General features: G+C 51.6%; 7 protein-coding genes across 7 annotated transcripts; 5 read left to right on the top strand and 2 right to left on the bottom strand.

Annotated features, from left to right (window-relative positions):
* Positions 1-25: 25 nt before the first annotated feature.
* Positions 26-3,999, top strand: COCVIDRAFT_90607 (hypothetical protein; the record flags this gene model as incomplete). Its single annotated transcript, XM_014704416.1, has 5 exons — positions 26-109; positions 168-1,251; positions 1,307-1,487; positions 2,014-2,156; positions 2,240-3,999. 5 exons carry the CDS (start codon positions 26-28, stop codon positions 3,997-3,999), a joined length of 3,252 nt encoding a protein of 1,083 aa, XP_014559902.1.
* A 609-nt stretch (positions 4,000-4,608) lies between these two features.
* COCVIDRAFT_90600 (hypothetical protein) lies at positions 4,609-6,246 on the top strand (the record flags this gene model as incomplete). The annotated part of the gene is made up of 4 exons (XM_014704415.1): positions 4,609-4,662; positions 4,819-5,314; positions 5,363-6,102; positions 6,154-6,246. 4 exons carry the CDS (start codon positions 4,609-4,611, stop codon positions 6,244-6,246), a joined length of 1,383 nt encoding a protein of 460 aa, XP_014559901.1.
* A 719-nt stretch (positions 6,247-6,965) lies between these two features.
* Positions 6,966-7,136, top strand: COCVIDRAFT_90701 (hypothetical protein; the record flags this gene model as incomplete). Its single annotated transcript, XM_014704414.1, has 1 exon — positions 6,966-7,136. One exon carries the CDS (start codon positions 6,966-6,968, stop codon positions 7,134-7,136), a length of 171 nt encoding a protein of 56 aa, XP_014559900.1.
* Positions 7,137-8,939: 1,803 nt separating this feature from the next.
* On the top strand, positions 8,940-10,678 carry COCVIDRAFT_34899 (hypothetical protein; the record flags this gene model as incomplete). Its single annotated transcript, XM_014704413.1, has 2 exons — positions 8,940-10,299; positions 10,368-10,678. The coding sequence occupies 2 exons, from the start codon at positions 8,940-8,942 to the stop codon at positions 10,676-10,678; spliced, it is 1,671 nt and encodes a 556-aa protein (XP_014559899.1).
* Positions 10,679-10,859: 181 nt separating this feature from the next.
* Positions 10,860-12,405, bottom strand: COCVIDRAFT_90563 (hypothetical protein; the record flags this gene model as incomplete). The annotated part of the gene is made up of 3 exons (XM_014704412.1): positions 10,860-11,093; positions 11,136-12,012; positions 12,062-12,405. The coding sequence occupies 3 exons, from the start codon at positions 12,403-12,405 to the stop codon at positions 10,860-10,862; spliced, it is 1,455 nt and encodes a 484-aa protein (XP_014559898.1).
* Positions 12,406-13,069: 664 nt separating this feature from the next.
* On the top strand, positions 13,070-14,431 carry COCVIDRAFT_34897 (hypothetical protein; the record flags this gene model as incomplete). Its single annotated transcript, XM_014704411.1, has 4 exons — positions 13,070-13,249; positions 13,324-14,196; positions 14,258-14,351; positions 14,427-14,431. The coding sequence occupies 4 exons, from the start codon at positions 13,070-13,072 to the stop codon at positions 14,429-14,431; spliced, it is 1,152 nt and encodes a 383-aa protein (XP_014559897.1).
* Positions 14,432-14,670: 239 nt separating this feature from the next.
* On the bottom strand, positions 14,671-15,546 carry COCVIDRAFT_90630 (hypothetical protein; the record flags this gene model as incomplete). Its single annotated transcript, XM_014704410.1, has 2 exons — positions 14,671-14,844; positions 15,232-15,546. The coding sequence occupies 2 exons, from the start codon at positions 15,544-15,546 to the stop codon at positions 14,671-14,673; spliced, it is 489 nt and encodes a 162-aa protein (XP_014559896.1).
* Between the last annotated feature and the right edge of the window lie 240 nt (positions 15,547-15,786).

Here is a 15,786-nt window from a genome sequence, read left to right as displayed (position 1 = left end):
CAGACATCACAAGCAAAACATCACCATGGGCTCAGAGACAGCGCCCGTGCCCGCGACACTGCGGAAGAGGGTGTTGAAAGTATTATTCATTTCCCTCCTACTTGACTTGGTACGTCATCCCTGGTCGCAACTAACTGAGCGCATGCACTGACAGCCTTGGGCTTTAGATATCATTTACATTCATCCTCCCGCTTTTCCCCAAACTAATCGAATTCTACCGTAACCACGAAACCGGCGACCCAAATACGATCCTTTCCAAAATCCTCGCCGGTCTCAACGCATACAAGAACTCGTTCGCGAAGCCCATCAACTCTCGTTACGACATTGTCCTCCTCGGCGGCGCACTCGGCTCGCTCTTTTCCCTTTGCCAGGCGATCGCATCGCCCTTTATTGGTACGCTCTCAGACAAATATGGAAGACGTACTGCACTGCTGTGGTCCATGATTGGCAACATCTTTAGCGTAGCACTATGGGTTGCAGCCACAGACTTCCGGACTTTCCTTGCGAGCAGGATCGTGGGTGGACTGAGCGAGGGCAACGTGCAGCTTGCCATGGCGATTGCTACAGATATCAGCGATGACAGCCAGAGAGGGTCAACAATGGCGCTCGTGGGTGTCTGCTTCAGCATCGCTTTTACATTTGGACCAGCTCTAGGTGCATATCTCTCAACGCTGCAGATCATGGACAAGAACCCCTTTGCCATGGCAGCGGGCTTCTCCCTGTTTCTCATCGTCTCGGAGACAATTTACCTATACGTCAGCCTTCCAGAGACGCTTCCTTCGGCAAGCAAGAGCGAGAATGGCACGGCAAATGGAAAAGTCAAGGACGCGGACAAGCCGAAGCCTCGTATCCGGACGAACTCACACTTTCTTCTCAACGCCACTCATTTTACCTTTATCCTGTTCTTCAGCGGCATGGAGTTCTCACTTCCTTTTATGACCTATGACCTGTTTGCCTACCAAGCAAAGGATTCGGGACGGCTACTCGGGTTCATTGGATTGGTTGCATCACTACTCCAGGGGTCAGTGGTGCGCCGCATGCACCCACTCAAGGTGGTCCAGATGGGAGTCGTCAGCTGCACCATCGCCTTTGTTATGTTGGGCAGGGTGCAGACGCAGGGCGCACTCTATGGGGCAGCTGCCCTTTTGGCCGTGACGAGCGCGACGGTTGTGACTGGCTTGAATAGTTTGTCATCTTTCGAAGCTGGCGCGGGCGAACGTGGAAACAAACTTGGAAATCATCGAAGTTTCGGTAAGCTCAAAAGATACTGCTGTGAAACCGCAATCGCTAACTCCCTCTTTCTCAGGCCAAATCGGACGTTCTCTAGGACCCTTGGTCTTCTGCACGCTATACTGGTGGGCAGGCCGAGAAACAGCATACGCGACCGGAGCTGCGGGTATGGTGGCCGTGTGCGGATTGGTGTTTGGAGGGCTGAAGGTACCGCCTGGCACCGAAAACATTGGCAAGAAGAAGCAGAAGACAGTCGAGTAGATGTCATGTTTGGCTGTGGGTGTTGATTCATGTATAAATACAATAGCATATTTTTCTTTTTCTGTTCAACGCCATGTGGTTTCCTTGATCGAGGTCATGTCCAGTACCATGGCAGGTCTGTAGCTACACAAGCCTAGAGTGAATACCAGACGTGTTGGTCTGGTGTTAATAGTTAATAGTTAACAAATAGCATGCACGTCTGAACGCCATGATTATTAGTCCGACGCTCGGTACGCCTGCCGCCGACCCGTTACCCGCACCAACCCCATTCGTTGGCTTAGGGAGCAGATCTACACGTAACGGCGCAAGCTCCCCCGCACATACGAAGTCTAGCACCCAAGTGGACCTCGGCTTCTGCTTCTGTTTTGTCCAAGTCGCCAGGGATGGAGGCCAGGAGCTCGGTTCGGCGTGCTGGCTCCCTAGAAGGACCGCTATCGCCTTCATTTTCGGACAATGCTTCGGTCAGTCCGCTTACTACTTAAACAACAAGCACGCCCCATTGTGCAATAAAGCGGCGGTCAGGAACATGGACCCTACAACCACTGCTGCAGCCCTGGCTGCTGCTTCGGCTCTTGCTGCATACGTCAATGCAAAGTATCACGTTGCACAGGACATCAAGACGCTGAAGTTCAAGAGAAGCTCGACAAAGTACTATGAGCAGCTTGGTATGCATCTCCCACATGTCCCCTTCATCGGCTCGCGACAGAAACGTCTACAATCACTCTCTGCCTATGCTAAGCCTGCACAGTGAAAACAAACCGCCAATCCCCGTGGTACAATTTCCCCCCGCAAGTAGAAAGGTACGGCGACAACTTGTGCATCTGGTCCCGCGCCAAAACCTACACATGGCGACAAGTCCACGACCGCGCCGTGCAGTGGGCGAACTTCTTCCTTGCACAGGGCGTGAAACCTGGCGACATGGTTGCCACCTACCTCATGAATAGTGCCGATTTCATGGTCATCTGGCTCGGTCTCTTCTGCATCGGTTGTGCTCCAGCCCATTTGAACTACAACCTGAAAGACGAGGGACTAGTGCACTGCTTGAAAATCGCCGGAGTAAAGCTTGTGCTTGTTGATGAAGACCAAGGTTGTTCTGAGAGATTCGAAGATGCCAGAGCCACAGTGGAAGACATGGGCGTCCGTGCGTTCAAGGTGGACGAGAACATGCTGGCAGAAGTTTATCGGGGAAGCACTGTGGTACCAGGCGATGAATACAGGGAAAACGTACGCGGGAGGGATCCCACATGTTTGCTCTATACGTCTGGAACAACCGGACTACCAAAAGCAGGCAAGTACATGGTCAGCCGGTTTCACGAGAGGGGAGATCCAGACAATCTCAACTTCGGCCAGAGGGCTGGCCCAGACGGCGACCGGTGGTACTGCTGCATGCCTCTATTCCACGGAACGGGAGGAATGCTTACTCTGAGTGCAATGACGAGTGGCTTGAGCGTGGCGATAGGACGCAAATTCTCCGTCCGCACATTCTGGGACGATATCCACGACTCGCAGGCGACAATGTTTGTCTACGTTGGTGAAACAGCGCGGTATTTACTCATGGCGCCACCACACCCGAAAGAGAGGGATCATCGACTACGCGGCATGTATGGCAACGGCATGCGCCCAGATGTTTGGCGTCGGTTTAAAGAGCGCTTCAACGTCCCAGAGGTCATGGAATTCTTCAACTCTACCGAAGGCGTGCTGGGTCTGGTTGTCCACAACAAGGGCCCTTTTACGGACAACGCTCTTGCTCAGCACGGTGCTCTTGTCAGAGCAGCACTGCACAATATATACATACCTGTAGCTGTTGACCCAGAGACTGGAGATCTGCTACGCGACCCCAAGACTGGCTTTGTCAAGCGTAATTCGTACAATGAAGGTGGTGAAATTCTAGTTGCCGTACCCAGCGAGGACACGTTTGCTGGATACCACAACAACCCCAAAGCCACGGCGAAGAAGTTTGAAAGAGACGTTTTCAAGAAAGGAGACCTGTACTATCGATCTGGCGATGCGCTAAGAAGAGATGACGATGGTAGATGGTTCTTCATGGACAGACTGGGCGACACATTCCGCTGGAAGAGCGAAAACGTATCAACGGCCGAAGTCGCCGAAGTGCTAGGAAAGTTCCCTGGCGTTGATGAAGCTATCGTATACGGTACACTGGTTCCCAGGCACGACGGTCGTGCTGGCTGTGTTGCTCTCCGCTTATCCCCTGGCACCAGCCCCGAGGCATTCGACTGGAAGGCCCTGCTGGAATATGCGCGCGGCAAGTTGCCAAGATATGCAGTACCCGTGTTCCTGCGGCTGGTCAAAGAAGCAAGTAATACAGATAATCAGAAGCAGAACAAGGCGCCGTTGAGGAATGAGGGCATTGAAATCGACAAGTACGGAACTAAGGTTGTTGGGGGTGAAAATGATATCGTCATGTGGATGAAGCCTGGTGAAGATAGATATGTGAGATTTACCCTGCAAGATTTGGAGGTGCTGAGAAGTGGGAAGATTACGTTGTAGTAGGTAGTTGAAGGTCAAGATATATATTACTCTAATTGCCGAATATACTTACTAACCGTCAGACGCCTTCCAGCCCGTCTCTCTTCACTGTAAAGTGCTGACATGCGTACTACTTACGTACATACTTCCATACACATACCTGGCTGCGACGTAAATATCTCCGCGCCTTTTATGCCGTAGTAATCCCTCTATATTTTCCATGCTTTGCATTCCAAATATCACTCATTCCGTGTATCAAACAAGGCACTCAAATACTCATGTGAGCGTTCGACACCAGTGATTCCAAATGCTCTTTTTTGGCCCAAACAGCGGGCCGAATACCTGTTCGCCCCCCTCCCCCCCTCCCCCACCCCCCAGACTTGCCCGCTTATCAAAAGGCGAGGTGTGATTGGTCCGGTGCGGACCATCAAGGTACCATTGTAATGCTTGGTTATGATAAGTGAAGAAACAACGCAGACATTTGCCAAGGGTTGGTTTGGTGGGGGGGGGGGGGGGAGAGTAGTTTTTTTTCTCCTGCAGAAAAAAAAAGTTGGGTTGAGCGGGACATATATGTTTCTTTTTCGTCATTATTACAGGCGGGTTGGTTACGCACGGCTGGACACTACTACGATGTTGAAATTGGAGAAACGATTGGTTCGCAAGCTTGGTATGTACATAACCGCTGTTCGTTTACTCCTTTTTGAGGGGTATCTTTTTCTTTTACTCTTGCAGGATCTAACGAACGCGACAGATTGCTTCATTTTGGTTAGATTCATTTGTTTGATACTCGGGAGTTTTTTTTTTATAACTGAGTTGGGAGAGCTAATATCTGGCAACTAGGTGTATTGTTGTGCGGCGTATTTTTTCAATTATTTGGATCGATCTGCGTTTTCTAATGCTTATGTCTCCGGACTGAAAGAGTCACTCAGGCTGGAAGGCAACCAGTACAGTATTCTACTGTCCATGTTCACGGCTGGTAGCTGTACTGGTCAGATACCACACGCCCTCATCATCCAAAAGGTTGCGCCTCGCTTTTGGCTACCCTTTACCTTGATAGTATGGTCTGGCTTGACCATGTGTTCAGCGGCATGCAAGACATACGCTCAACTTTGTGTCATCCGCTTCTTGCAAGGGTTCTTCGAAGCAAGTCTCTACAGTGGTACCATTTATATCCTTGGATCCTGGTATAAGCCATTGGAGATTGCTAAAAGAACCGCCATCTTCACGGCTATTGGACAGATAGGCAGCATGTTTGCCGGTGTCATGATGACGGCAATGAATCAAAGTCTACATGGACAAACCTCTCTTGCAGGGTGGCAGTGGGTCTTCATCATCAGTGCGTATGTTCTTTCACATAGCTAATGTCGATACTAACACTCTGAAGATGGTGCTATGGGAATCCCCTTTGGCATCTTTGGTCTGTTGTTTTTTCCCAACCTGCCTGAGTCCCCCAACACTCCATATCTCAGCAAAGAGGAAATACAACTGGCACTGGATCGTCTGCCGCCCAAGAGAGATTGGGGTCACGACATCAGCCTCAAATCATTGGCCAAGCGGCTTCTTGCGAAACCAGACATTTACATACTATCCCTCTACTCCATGATAGGATGCGCACTCGAAGCCATTGTTCTTCAGGGTCTGTTCTTACTCTGGATGAAAGCCAACATCGAGCAGTTTCCCTCGTATGCAACGACTACTTATCCTCTGGGCGTCCAAGCAGTATCTATAGTTTCAAACATTGGAGCTGGCTACATCATAGACATGACCAACCGCCGTATACCCATGGTCATTCTCGCGGGAGTTTTGCAGCTTCTTGTGGCAATCCTCCTGCTGATTCCTAATCTTTCTACCGCTGGTGTGTTGTTTGCGTTCTACCTGGCTGGCACTTCATACATCGTGAATCCAGTCATGTATGGATGGGCGAGTGTCATCTGCCAGCGTAACGGCGACGACGCCTCGAGATCAGTCATACTTTACATCATGAGTATGGTGCAATCCATACTATACACCTTTTGGGGCATTGCCTTTTATCCTGCAACAGATGCACCGTACTGGAAGAAGGGCTACATCACAATGATTGTCGTGGTGTTTGCCTTCTTTGGTTCGACAGCAGCTGTGCAATGGGTGCGTATGATGTTGTGAAATGTAATGGCTGGAAACTGACCATAAACGTAGTTGGACCAAAGGTCAAAAATCATAGCGAGCAGTGAGGAAGATGTCGTGTACATTGAGGGCGAGACAGCTGATGATCGGAACAAGAAGGACTGAGGCCTTGCATAAAAGATAGGGGTGGGCATACTTTTGTGAAGATACAGATTCGTTGAAGAACTTCGTATCCGGTACGATTCGCCGCTACTAAGCTTGGGTCAAGTGATCCAATATCGAATCGAATCGAATCGAATCCTATAATCCGGGGGATATACTCACACCCGCAATATTCCCCTTTGCATGGTCAGAAGGTGGTCCTGTGCTGTCTGCGCCGAGCCGTTGTACGGGTTCGTATCTTTGTCTTCGAGAATACGGCACCTCTGCCGAAATCACTCCCGCCATTCGATTTTTTTTTATGCAAACGGTGCGACTTGGTGCCCTTTCAATGCAGAATGAGGCCATTACATGGATGCGCATTTGGTTGTAGTTGGCAGTAAGAATTTGTGTATAGCCAGGAGTAACCTTGAATCACACAGGAAAAAGCAGTGAATCACACTCAGGCAAGTAGGGTGAAGTGGGAAGGAGTGCAGGTTGGGCACACTTGCTAGGGTTTCGAGTACGGGAAGGCAAAGTTTCATGACGGCTCAAGTGTTTGAACGGAGCTATATCGTAGAAACTTAAGGGACAGGTATTGTGTAGAAAAAGGACGTGCACAGGTTGTTCCCCAAGACAAGCGAAGACGAGTCAAAGTCATGCCATAGCCAAGATGGAATTCGAGTTATTGAAGCTTGGGCCGACTCATTTGCAAGCTTCTCTCCGACCACACAGACACCGTATTCATGTCCGATATCAATGCAAGTGCAACGTTGGACACAGGTCGGATAGAAGCCGAAGCGAACACCGTATTCGATGTTTCTTCGATGGTGATGGGCACGGTAGCACTGTGCCAACCACGGTATACTGGCTATAGTAGTCGACATATGGCAGTCCGGGTACGACTCTTTGTTTGAGACGGAGGCGTTGTTTTATGCCCGTCCAGCAATAGAGAGAGAGGGGAGAAGGCACGCCACGTACGGTCTCTGGGTCAGGTGTTTCGGGAGGTGAAGCCGTTGATGCGTAGGATACATTGGATATGGAATGATGAGATGTGACGACTGGAGTAGGCAAGCGTGGCGGCGGGCGACAACTGATGAGAAGGATCGGCAACGGCCTTGCGAGTTTCCGGTATCGCAGAACGTGGGGCAGGACTGGATTACCGGAAGGGGTCGCAAACAACCGTTGACTTGGCACACGTATCCGCTGAACGTCGCGAGGGTGCTGTGGAGATTGGAGTTCGGGCCTAACGGTTAGCTAAGGGCTTCATGAATTGATACTAACACACTTCCGCCGGTTGCATTACCTGCGTACACATACTACAATGGTCCAACTCCTCCGGTGCCAGGATGAAGCTGCTCGTCAAATACGTTGGTATAATCTTAGAATCCAACAACGTGATTAGTGTTGCAAAACGCCCCTGAACGCCACGCAATTTCCTAGTCGCCATTTGTCGACTGTTGAACTAGGAGGAGAACAGGCCCCTTCAGGCGTTGTTACAACGGTGGCTAGTGGGCAATCCCAGCCTCGCCGTTACCTCGTCCACCATCACGGTCCAGACGGTGCACCATGGACTTGCCTACGCGCCTCACCTTTGACCTTTTCCAACTACAGATTTTTTTCTCAGCCTCAATCTCTTTTTGTGTGTGTTTTACTAATCCCTTCAGCCTCGGTTACCTCTTGGCAGCGACATCCATCCATCCATCCAGCCAGCCCGTGTTCATGGGATGCCTTGACCTCTAGGGCGTGAAACGCCAAATGTGCGCACTGCATTCTCTAGCCCAGCTTCATTATGCCATCCGGTGAAGGTGACAACAGCTGCTCGCTCACGGTCGCGTTCGCCCACAGTTCCCACTGGCCGTGACGGTTTCTCAAGCGAGAGGCCGTTCCACCGGATTTGCCCCGTCACGTTTCAGATGGTCATTGTGCCATGCTGCTCGAACACTACGAGTCTCGGATGAGGGCCCCAGACCCGTCCCGCTCCTTTACAGTCTCCTCACTTACGAGTAATGACCTATGATTGCAGCCACAGAGTGGGGCTATACCGACTGCAAATATCATCCACCCTCATCTACGCTGGACCAGGGAAAGTAGTGTACAGCGCCTGATGCCTGCACATGAGCCGCACAGCCAATAATACCAGCCATGTCACTCTTCTCCCACGCGGAAACCCATCCCCGTAGCGCTTTGACAGCATACACTACTTTACCTAATCGACAAGTACCCGCCACGGTGCCAGGCAAAAAATGTTTATGGGGCCGGATGAGCACGCAGCAAATCAGAGCAAGGCAAAACGCTTTAGTATGCATGTTTCGCCTCGAAAAACTGGATTACATGGTACATCAGGCCTACACCCGGTCCGTTTTCGCGACAAGCGTCGAACCTGCTAGCCATGGGTTCGCACATGGCAAGGAGAAAGTGGCATGCTACCTGCTTGTCGTCTACTAGTAAGGAATGAGGATGAAGCTCAATATATCAAGCCAATTTGGCAATAGTGGCCCTCTTTTGTCGATAAGAGCTGGACTCTGAGTCTGTCAATCCTTCTGTATGCATGCAGTGGCGCAGGCTTCGCCCACATATTACTACGCTCTGCTGATTCAAGTTACTCCCATCACAGCGAGCATCCTTCGTTTTCTTCTTCTTCTTCTTCTTATCCGTTGTGTCTGCTTCGTTCCGGTTTTCCGTTTCTTTCGATACTTTCTTCTACCAGATTGCCCACCATGGCCCACATAGCTTCTCCATACGTGCTCGCTCCTCGGTTACCCGATTCTTCAGTCCGCGTCAACCTTAACGACTACGCCGCTACCGCTAAGGCACACGCCACGTCAAGAAAATACATGCACGACCTATTTCCAGGCCAGAATAAGCCGTTGCCTCTCCCAAAAGATACCGAAACGCAGAACCGACCCGTTTACGCAAAGCCATCCCACAGTTCGCGCCAACGACATGTCTTGGAAGAGCGGCTCGCCCCGATTCGAGCCTCAGAGGACTCCATCGACCGACGATCACTAGAATGCCTAATTATGCTCGATGAATCACCGGTCCGCGGACCTCAGAGGACGATGATGACTTCGAATCCTGTCCCAGCACCTCTCAACGTCACCAAGCGTACTCCTTCTCTTACGCGTAAAAACAGCACAACACAGCCACCGATTGAGCGGACACGCTCAGTGAAAGCTCCTAGCCACACAAACGTGACAAGGCGCTCGCTACTCCAGCTTCCACAAGGCCTACTGGGGCATATACTGGCTTACGTTTTTGCCGAAGAACGTGCTGTATCGATCACACCATATCAATCGCGGGTTACACCGCAGCGCTACCGACATCGCCATGGTCCCAATGCTGTGGATATCCGATCCGTCATGATGCACCCTGCTCTCCGCGTGTGCCAGCAAATGCGCGCAATTGGACTAAACATTCTGTACCGCGACAGCCTGTTTCTCATCGACTTGTGCGATGCTCGCAGCGCTTCACATTCACACGAAAAGGACGCGGGCGGCAAACACTGGGACTGTTGGACAAATGGGAAACCACCTCAAATGGTCCAGTCCGTACTCACAAACGCGTGCAACCTGCGCTTCCAGCTGCCCGTCTCCGGCATGGAAACGGGACCGTTGCTCGGGGCGGTAAAGCGGAAAAAGGACAACCACGAGGACGGATGCGTTGTCGTGGAATCTCTGCGCAGCATCGCAACGCTGATTACCGGTCTACCAACGGTTCTGCAAGCAGCACGGCCGCGGTCATCAAGTCCAGTCGCACCAAAAGCGCTGCGGCGCAAGCTGAGCATTCGCGGGCTGAAGCGCCATGACTCGCTGGAATTCGTATGCCGAGGCGATAACGCGCTCCAATCTCCGCCGCCGAGGGAGCCGCTCAGTACGCTCGAAGTCGTCCTCGTAAAACCGGGTGCGACGGCCGAAGTGCACCCCCAGACGCTCGAGATGATTGCAATCTGCAGCAGCATCCCCGTCTGGGACAACCTCGAGTACCACCTCGAGCTCGAAGGCGTGCGTAAGCTCTGGGCCAAGCGCACAATGGGAAAGTGGTTGGGCAGTGAACCGGATGCGGGTAAATTGGTGCTTGGTATGTTTTAGAACACGACTCGTTTTTATCGTCTTTTTTTTTCGATCTTTTGCTAATTTCAGGGTTAGATCTTCAGGCCCTGGGCTATCCGCGCCCCATGACTGAGTCGTCGCCGCAGAATTCCGGCAGGGTAGACATGTTTCACAGGCACAGATCGAGACCGACGCAGGACTCCATCGATGGCCTCACGCATAGGTATCTGCAGGCTCCCTCAAAAAGTAGTCGAAATCAAAGAGCATCCAAAGAGGGTACCATGGCTCGGAAAATGCGGGAAATGGAGAGCCTTTCCAAGATGTCGCTGCTACGAGGGGCCAAGCAGCCGCCGGCAGTGGAAGAGATTCAGCGGATTGCATCGGATATCCGGCGAGGAACGCACTAGACATCAATATCATCAGTGTATACCCCCTGCCTATAATACTCGTGTTGCCAAGTGCCATTTTGGGAAGGAACGGAATTGCTTAGTGATGTACCTCTGACCATTTCCCTCTATCCAACCGTTGTCTACCATTTATCCCAAGTCATGCTTGCGTATTCTAGGCACTCTAGGTTGCTGCTCTCTATTATAGTTTACCATCTGAGAACTGTACGACAGCCCACTTGCCACTCCATGCCCACTTTCGTGCTCCGCTATCTCCTCCACCACCCTCCATAGCTCGGAGTCGCTCGTCTTCACATTCTTGCAATCCAACCACCACGTCGGCTTTGCAGGTACGGAGCGCAAGTACACGGAGCCCTGAGCCGGGGCCCATGGGACCAATGGCCTCGGTGAAAGGTGTTGTAGCGGGCCAGGCAGCCTATCAAAAAAGTTTAGCAGAGTCAATACATAAAGTGCTGACCACACTCACATCAGCAGTTAGCTTCCGGTAGTTCAAATCGCCTTTGAAGATGACCAACTCGCTCTCCTTAAGGTCTTGATAAAGCTCCGGTTCTACCTTGGGAAGCCGCCAGTAGCTTCCAGCCGCAGTCCAGAAGTCGTTGGGCCGCAACATCAACTGGCCCTCAGCGTGCATGGTACTCCAGTGCTGGAACAAAAACTTCAGGTTGGAGCTCTCGGTTTCCGAAAGAGGTACAACCTCCTTTCCGTTGTGCTTCTCATCGTCGGATAGTGCTTCATAGAAGCTATGTGGGTCGGCCAGTGCGGACAGAAGGGCGCCGAAGTCGGCCGGCAATACATCTGACACGAACCAGGGGATAGATTTGGGGTGGAAAACGACATTCGTGGCAAGGCCAGAGGCGATGAGATAGCCAGCCAGTATCAAGTCGACAAAAAGCTCAAAGCCGGCATTGTCGAGGACAATGTCAACGCGCCTCTCTTTCTTGCCGCCCTTTTGTGCGGTAGACAGCACCTTGAAGGCCTTATCCAGGTCGTTGACCAGGATGTTCTTCTCTGAGTTCTTGCGCGCCTCGGAGCCTTGCAGCTTTTGAATATCTTCATAAGAAAGATTCGTTAAGAGCGAAAGATCCGTTGCATTTCCCCAAAGACAAATCTCGCACATTTCAGTGAAGAGAAGCTTTTCAGCAGCCTCAAGCTGCTCTTGGGTGTCTGCGCCGCTAAGAGTCTTTTTCTGCTCCAGCTCCGTGACAATGTCCTTGTAGCGCGCGGCAAGTTCGAGAACGGCGGGGCGGGAGGACTTGAAAGTAGCCATTTTCTGGCGAGCGAAGATATCATATGAGCGCCATTTGTCACTTTGTTTGAAGATGCTCGATATGCGTCTTGCTATGGCGGTTAGCCTCGACCACGACAGACAGAGACGGTACCTACCGGTACAAATAGCACTCGGCGTAAAGCCAGGGCACATTGTGCCATTTGGGATTGCCTCTGGCGGCTAATTCCTCATTGTACGCCTTGACGTCGGGTTCGCCATCATCGGGGATGGGTGTCAGCTCGCGGTCGTGTTGTAGTTCGTACTTGAGTTTGGCAAGTTCGGCAACGATATGTTTGCCCTGGCTGATGGCCTCCTCTTCCTTGGTGCTGTGCAACGAGCGATGAACGTCATCAATGCCTTGTGTTATGATGATGGGCCATCGCGAGCGCGCCGATGTGTGGGCAAACGACGTGGCGTCGCTGGTGCTGTATTGCGTGACGGGGAATGTGTCACACTCCATGACGGTAATGCACTTGAGCTATCGTTCCGGTCCCGAATTGATAGGAAAAAGAGAGAGAAAAGTCTTTATAGTTTGTTTGTGCCAGACGTTGAATTGTCAACATGGCGGGGCCCACCATCTTCTCACTACAAATAACTTATTTGGCGGGGTCCTCGATTTCGGAATTCCCTCAATGGGCTTAGCGCCATCATCCGCATCCCGTATAGCTTCCGCGTCTCGTCGAATACACAGCATCGTCATATGGACAATTTTCCTGTGAGGATACTGAAAGGCAAGCCATACTGTCTGAAATCGAGTATCGGCCCGTTCATTTCATGCAAGAGGTGCATAGGTAAGTATACAGCGGTCCTAGACCTTGATCTCTACAGCGATCGACACATGACGCTGATTCATACACCGATCTTGTTGACCATGTCAACTCTTCTCGTATTTGGTCAATTTTACCCGTCGGAATAATTTAATTACCATCCTGCTATGAGCTTACTGAATGTGTCATAGGACGTGGAGTGGTCGAATGCGACGGCGAGGCTGACTAAGGACGACACACTATCTAGGCCAACCACAACCTCCACCCAAGCACGGCTCTTGCCCAATCTTTTCCTCTTGATAACAGCATCAAGACAAACGAGAGAGGAAAACGTCAAAATCATCAGCTCTTCCATCCATGGGGGTTGAATGTACGTCCTCAAGGCATCAGAGCCCCAGGCTGTCGTCAGCTCGTGCCGATGACGTAGGTATTGAGAACGTGCAAAGTGAAGGCCTTGTGCCGCCGGACGGTGGCTATGGCTGGGTCTGTGTCGCTGCTTGTTTCACAATCAATTGCTTTACTTGGGGTGCCGTCTCGGTGAGTATAAAGCGAATGCCAAAGTCCTCATGCTGTCGTCCAAAGAGATACAAGTAGCTGATACAAATTTCCAGGCCTATGGTATCTACTTGTCTCACTACCTTGCAGATGACCTGTTCCCTGAAGCAACAACCTGGGACTATGCCTTTATTGGGGGGTTTAACTTTGCCATAGCCATGGTCGTTGCACCCGCTGTGACAGTCTTGTGCCGCAAGTTCGGGATCCATGTCATCATGTGCTGCTGTCTGCTATTTCAGCTTGCAGGCTTCATCTCGGCTTCCTTCTCGCATCGCATTTGGCAGCTACACATCTCTCAAGGCGTCCTGATCGGTTGCGGAATTGGCTTCCTTTACATCCCCTGCCTACCAGTTCTCTCCCAATGGTTTGACAAAAGACGGAGTCTCGCAAACGGCATCAGCGCGGCAGGGTCTGGCGTCGGCGGGGCGGCATTCGCATGGGGATCGGAAGCTATTATCCAGCGATTTGGCATTGCCTGGGCACTACGCATCACAGGCATACTAGCATTCACGGCAAACACCATTGCAACCATCTTCATCCGCGATCGGAACAAGGCCATTCGGCCATCTCAATTAGGCTTTGATACAAAGTTGTTGAGGCGTGTTGACGTGCTCTTGCTGCTCGCTTGGGCCTTCATCAGTATGCTGGGTTATATTGTCCTACTTTTCTCTCTATCTGACTTTGCGCTGTCCATTGGGCTGTCGCGATCCCAAGCTACTGACATGATTGGCTTGCTTAACATGGGCACTGCCATCGGACGGCCAATCATAGGCATTCTTAGTGATCGATGGAGTCGAATAGACACGGCTGGAGCGCTGACACTCTTGTGTGGAGTGGCATGTTTTGCCTTTTGGCTGCCTTCCACGTCATATGGGCTAACTGTTTTCTTCGTCATACTGTGCGGGGCTGTAGTAGGCGTTTTCTGGATGGTAAGTTGGTCTCTCGTGCCATGACAGTCTTGAAGTAGCACCATAGTGACACTAGGTGTAGACGATTGGTCCATTGTGCGTCGAAGTCGCAGGGATCAAAGACTTGCAGTCTCTATTATCTCTGTCTTGGGCGGCTGTCATTATCCCCTCCATAGGTATGTGCATCTAACCAGCCTTTGTGAAGCTTCAGTACATGACGCCTTACAGTATCCGAGGGCATTGCGCTCAAGCTTAGGCGCCCCAACTCTTCGCGCGAATATCTATATGCTCAAATCTTTGCTGGGCTTTCTTACATAATTGCCAGCGCACTCATGTTGCAGCTGCGCAGGGTGAAGCGTCGCCAAGCTCGCAGTTGCTGAGCTGCGTACGTCGCCACGAGGGCTCCAACGTAAGGCCGGAAATTTGGCACAGGCGCTATTGCCTAATCTGATGAGTGTATTTCGCCCAATTCTCGAGTCGAGGTACAACAAATCGTTACCGTTCATCCATTAGTTCTAGCACACGAGTATTCTTGACATTACACTCCTCATCCCCAACGCAGCCCAGACTAGCTCTGATTCGACTGCGATCTCCATCACCGCGCATCTCAGCAATAATGGTAGCAGCCGTCTCGCATGATATCAGCAATCCGGTATCGATTGGCGTCTCCTTAGGCATAGGAGTCGGGGCGCAGAAACAGCTAGCGGTATTAGGACATTCTGCATCTTCTTGTGGTATGGAAAATGTAGCCGGGGCATTGTCATGACTAGTGCTGTCTACCGGCTTACAACAGGTTGAAGCCGGCGATGCATTGATAGGGGCAGGGACCGGTCGCTGGGTGGATTGAGACTCTGGGCGTGGTTGTGGTTGAGGCTGAGCTGTCGACGGCACTAGTGGCCTAATCGAGGTTTGCGCAGGAGACTGCGTAGGGGGCTGCATGCACAGGGGCATCGTCTTTGGAACCACGGGTTGATGTGATATTGGAGTCCTTGGAAGCCCTGATGTTACAGGCAGCACATGGGGTGCATAGCTGGGAGCAGTGTTGATAGGAGTAACAGGAGTAATAGTGGTGGGAGTGGTGGGAGTGGTGGGAGTGGTGTTGGTCTTGAAGGAGCGCAGATATGCTTCTACCTCATTGTGCGTTACACCACGGCTGGCGAGTAGACTTCTTAACAGTGAGTTCTCCTCGGCGACCTTGCGTGCAGCGCGCTGCATCTCCTGCGTGGCGGCGACGCCCTTGATTTCATATTCTTGCACTCGGCGGCGCAAGTCCTGGATGAGCTCCTTGCGCTGGTTGCGCGAACGCCTCTGGTTCTCGCGGATGCGGATTGACGATGGTGTGTCGCTACCCTGTCCGTTGCTTAGCCACATGCTGACTGCCAACACGAAGTTGCCCTCATGATTTGCTGGGAACCCACCTTCTTGGACATGGTTGGAGGTTGGTTGACGGGCGAGTGGCAAGACGGAGTACTTGGAGGCGTGCATGGCAAATGCAGATGCAGACAGCCGCGTGGGGTGCGGCGCTAAACCGAATCTGGTGGTTGCAGCATCACGGCCCTTGGTCCATACGGCAACCACATCACCTCCATACTACATATCTACTATCTACAT

Source organism: Bipolaris victoriae (genome assembly GCF_000527765.1).
Source record: "Bipolaris victoriae FI3 unplaced genomic scaffold scaffold_15, whole genome shotgun sequence".
Classification (NCBI taxonomy): domain Eukaryota; kingdom Fungi; phylum Ascomycota; class Dothideomycetes; order Pleosporales; family Pleosporaceae; genus Bipolaris; species Bipolaris victoriae.
The sequence above is the reverse complement of the archived record's forward strand: the minus strand, read 5'-3'. Positions and strand labels throughout refer to the sequence as shown.